Source organism: Neoarius graeffei, chromosome 4, assembly GCF_027579695.1.
Source record: "Neoarius graeffei isolate fNeoGra1 chromosome 4, fNeoGra1.pri, whole genome shotgun sequence".
NCBI classification, from domain to species: domain Eukaryota; kingdom Metazoa; phylum Chordata; class Actinopteri; order Siluriformes; family Ariidae; genus Neoarius; species Neoarius graeffei.
The window spans coordinates 63,670,788-63,674,809 of NC_083572.1; the positions used below are offsets into that span (position 1 = coordinate 63,670,788).

Genomic DNA, 4,022 nt, shown 5'->3' on the forward strand with positions numbered 1-4,022 from the left:
CTGGGATAGGCTCCAGCTTGCCTGCGACCCTGTAGAACAGGATAAAGTGGCTACAGATAATGAGATGAGAAAAGGAAAGATAGCATGATGTAATTTTGTGCCTAAGGGGAGGGTGATATGGACTTTTCTGCAGTTTAATTTTTCATGTCGAGTACTTTCGAGGGGCAGGACGGTGGTGTAGTGGTTACCGCTGTCACCTCACAGCAAGAAGGTCCGGGTTCGAGCCCCGTGGCCGGCGAGGGCCTTTCTGTGCAGAGTTTGCATGTTCTCCCCGTGTCCTCCAGGTGCTCCGGTTTCCCCCACAGTCCAAAGACATGCAGGTTAGGTTAACTGGTGACTCTAAATTGACCGTAGGTGTGAATGTGAGTGTGAATGGTTGTCTGTGTCTATGTGTCAGCCCTGTGATGACCTGGCGACTTGTCCAGGGTGTACCCTGCCTTTCGCCCGTAGTCAGCTGGGATAGGCTCCAGCTTGCCTGTGACCCTGTAGAACAGGATAAAGCGGCTAGAGATAATGAGATGAGATGAGTACTTTCAAGCTCAGAGGTCCAGGATTACCATTTGAGGAATTCATGGAGAAAAATGAATAGGCAGAGCTGACTCGGTCGGGTTCAGTGCCCAAACTGATAATCACATCATCAGTTTTTCATTGGCTAATCAGACACAAGGTACGCCATGACTGTTGCCGGAGCGGTTGGGGGTTAGGTGCCTTGCCCAAGGGCACTTAAGCCAGTCCTGCTGGTCCAGGGAATCAAACCAGCAACCTTTTGGTCCCAAAGCTGTTTCTCTGACCATTAGACTCAGAAGCAGACTGTGCTTACTTTTGGGTGGAGGTGAGGATGGGGGCAGTATGTCTGTCACAGACTGTGGCTTATTTTGAATGATGGTGCTGTGAGAGATGAAGTTCATGTTACTGCAGTGCAGTGCCACTAAGAATGAACTGTCAAAGCTTGGTTAATCGACCATCACCCTCACATGATTTATGGACTGATGGTATGTTCTTTGCACAACCCATGTTGTCTTACTTAACTCTTTCGTGTGGATTTGGCCATCTGTAAATTCTAGATGTCAAAGCCACAAGATGTACATTTTTTTTTTTTTATTCTTGACCTCTCTTGTAGATAAAAGTTATTGCAAGATATTATGGGTTTTGCTGTGTTCGTCTGCCACTATGGGGAATAATATCACTGCTGCAAGTGCATGCATTTAGAGAGAATTCAAGGCTGTGTCCCAAATTGCACAATGCACTCTAGTAGTATAACTAAAATGTAGTAACATCACTGGTGTAGTGCCAGGTTTCCAACCCTGGTCCTGGAGTTTCCTCTGTCCTGCATTCCACACCTAAGACTTTTGCACACTTATACTGTATGTATATTTACCACCAACTTTGACCCAACACTGCTGATGCAGCTCAGACTATGAATTATTAATGTGGGATTCCTAGGGTGACTCAAAGCAGCTCAAAATCATTGCATTATAGAGTAAATTTTCTACCCAGACTCATTAATCATGGTTTTTTAAAGCTATACATTGTAAATGTAGAGAATGTGTGATCATTGTCATAACAATTTGGTAAACATGTTGTTCCTTTCAACTAATTTCATAGAAAAAAAAATGTAGGGCTTGCTTTATATTTATTTATTTCAAGGTATGAACCACAGCACAATTTTGTGAGAACTCGGGAGAGATTTTTGTTCATCGTGATTTCAGAGTTCTATGTTTCTTATCTGATTAGATCAGTTTTACTGAAAAAACATCTTGCATTTCTGCCTGATTTCATGTGATTTATAAATGTTTGCAATGTAAAATATTAATATTCAGGTGCATCTCTGTCTACTGTGTTTCAGTGAATCCTCTGAGAACACACTGTGGCTTTACATCCCTCCTTGTCAGACTTCACTCTCCATTTTCCTCACACTGTGGTATCTGGCTCAGGTGAAAGGTGCAGGCCTCGCCCTCCTGCATAATGACGGTGGCAACAGGAGATCCCTCAGATGAGGCAGCAGCACATCCAGGACACCCTCAGGACTATGATGTAGAGGGAGAACAGGAATGCTGCGAAAGAGTTGTCATAAACATTTCAGGCCTGCGCTTTGAGACACAGCTCAAGACCCTCTCACAGTTTCCTGAGACCTTGCTTGGTGATCCAAAAAAGCGAATGAGATACTTTGACCCTTTAAGGAATGAGTATTTCTTTGATAGAAACCGGCCAAGCTTTGATGCCATCCTCTACTACTACCAATCTGGAGGAAGGTTACGGCGTCCTGTGAATGTGACTCTGGATATATTTTCAGAAGAAATTCGGTTTTATGAGCTTGGAGAGGAAGCTATTGAGATGTTCAGGGAGGATGAAGGGTTCATAAAGGAAGAAGAGAGGCCTTTGCCTGATAATGAGTTTCAGAAACAGGTCTGGTTGTTGTTTGAGTATCCAGAAAGTTCAGGACCAGCAAGGATTATCGCCATCATATCTGTCATGGTGATTCTTATTTCTATAGTCAGCTTCTGTCTGGAGACTCTGCCTATATTCCGTAGTGATGAAGAGAATATGCATAAAGTCCACACATATAATAGTAACTCCACCACAAACTATGTGTCCACGTCCTTTACTGACCCTTTCTTCATCCTGGAGACACTGTGCATAATCTGGTTCTCCTTTGAGTTCCTGGTTCGTTTCTTTGCCTGCCCCAGTAAAGCCAGCTTCTTTGTGAACATAATGAACATGATTGATGTGGTGGCTATTATCCCCTACTTCATTACACTAGGAACAGAACTGGCAGAGAAAGCAGAGGATGGCCAACAAGGGCAGCAGGCCATGTCTTTAGCCATCTTGCGAGTCATCCGACTAGTGAGGGTCTTCAGGATCTTCAAGCTCTCACGTCATTCCAAGGGACTCCAGATTCTGGGACAAACCCTGAAGGCCAGCATGAGAGAACTTGGGTTGCTTATCTTCTTCCTCTTCATTGGAGTCATCCTCTTCTCCAGTGCTGTCTATTTTGCTGAAGCAGACGAACCTGAATCCCAGTTCTACAGCATCCCAGATGCCTTCTGGTGGGCTGTGGTTTCTATGACAACTGTTGGCTATGGAGATATGGTGCCCACTACCATTGGTGGCAAGATTGTTGGCTCTCTTTGTGCCATTGCTGGAGTGCTGACCATTGCCTTGCCAGTGCCTGTCATTGTCTCAAATTTCAACTACTTCTACCACCGTGAAACAGAGGGTGAGGAGCAAGCCCAATATCTGCAGGTTAACACCCCCAAAGCTGATTCCCAAGAAGAGCTAAAAAGAAGTCATAGTGGTTCTACCATCAGTAAATCTGACTATATGGAGATCCAAGAAGGCGTGAACAACAGCAATGAGGACTTCCAGGAGGAGGACCTCAAAAAAGGCAATTGCACTTTGGCCAACACAAACTATGTGAATATCAAAAAAATGCTGACTGATGTATAATCAACTGAGATTAGGTTACTGGAAAATGAGAGCAGAGAGGGAGGGGGATGGCAGCCTTAGTTTGCAAAACTTCTGAGGCTTTAAAGCTTTAAAGGATTAAAGAGGACCACAAAAGGTCAGAACCTGTGCTACTGATATGAACGTTTCTGCTGTGCTCAGAATGCCCAAGATCAGCCCAGCCCTCTGTGTAAGATCATCTTCATATTCAAACAATCATCAGTGTGTGCATGCAGTTAGCTTTCATCTCTGTGACTCGCACTGAAAAGTCAAACTTCCCATCACAGCAAAAACTGTAAAAACTAAAGGAGGATGAAGAAACAACCTAACTAAAAGGGTAAACAACTTAATGTGTAAAAAAACAACCTTGTACCATGTACGTATCATCAGAGTGTATCATGCCCTCAAAGTTCAGCTACATCTCTTTGCTTCTCCAAAGAAAATATTATTCTGCTTCTTCTGCTATAAGGAAAACAAGTCCTCATGGGGAGTGTAGTAATAATGATATAAGATTATGAGAACAAAAACTTCCTCCATTATTGCTGCTGCTTATTTTAGATGTCTGACAGAAGTAATAT

At 43.6% G+C, this 4,022-nt stretch overlaps 1 protein-coding gene across 1 annotated transcript; it reads left to right on the plus strand.

The window, feature by feature from the left end:
• The first annotated feature begins 1,953 nt into the window (after positions 1–1,953).
• LOC132884433 (potassium voltage-gated channel subfamily A member 2) lies at positions 1,954–3,447 on the plus strand. Its single transcript, XM_060918275.1, has one exon. The coding sequence runs from the start codon at positions 1,966–1,968 to the stop codon at positions 3,445–3,447; it is 1,482 nt and encodes a 493-aa protein (XP_060774258.1). The 5' UTR covers positions 1,954–1,965.
• The last annotated feature ends 575 nt before the right edge of the window (positions 3,448–4,022 follow it).

Coding starts and splice junctions, on each gene's coding strand:
- LOC132884433 (XM_060918275.1), top strand. CDS start 1,966: ATGACGGTGGCAACAGGAGATCCCTCAGATGAGGCAGCAGCACATCCA.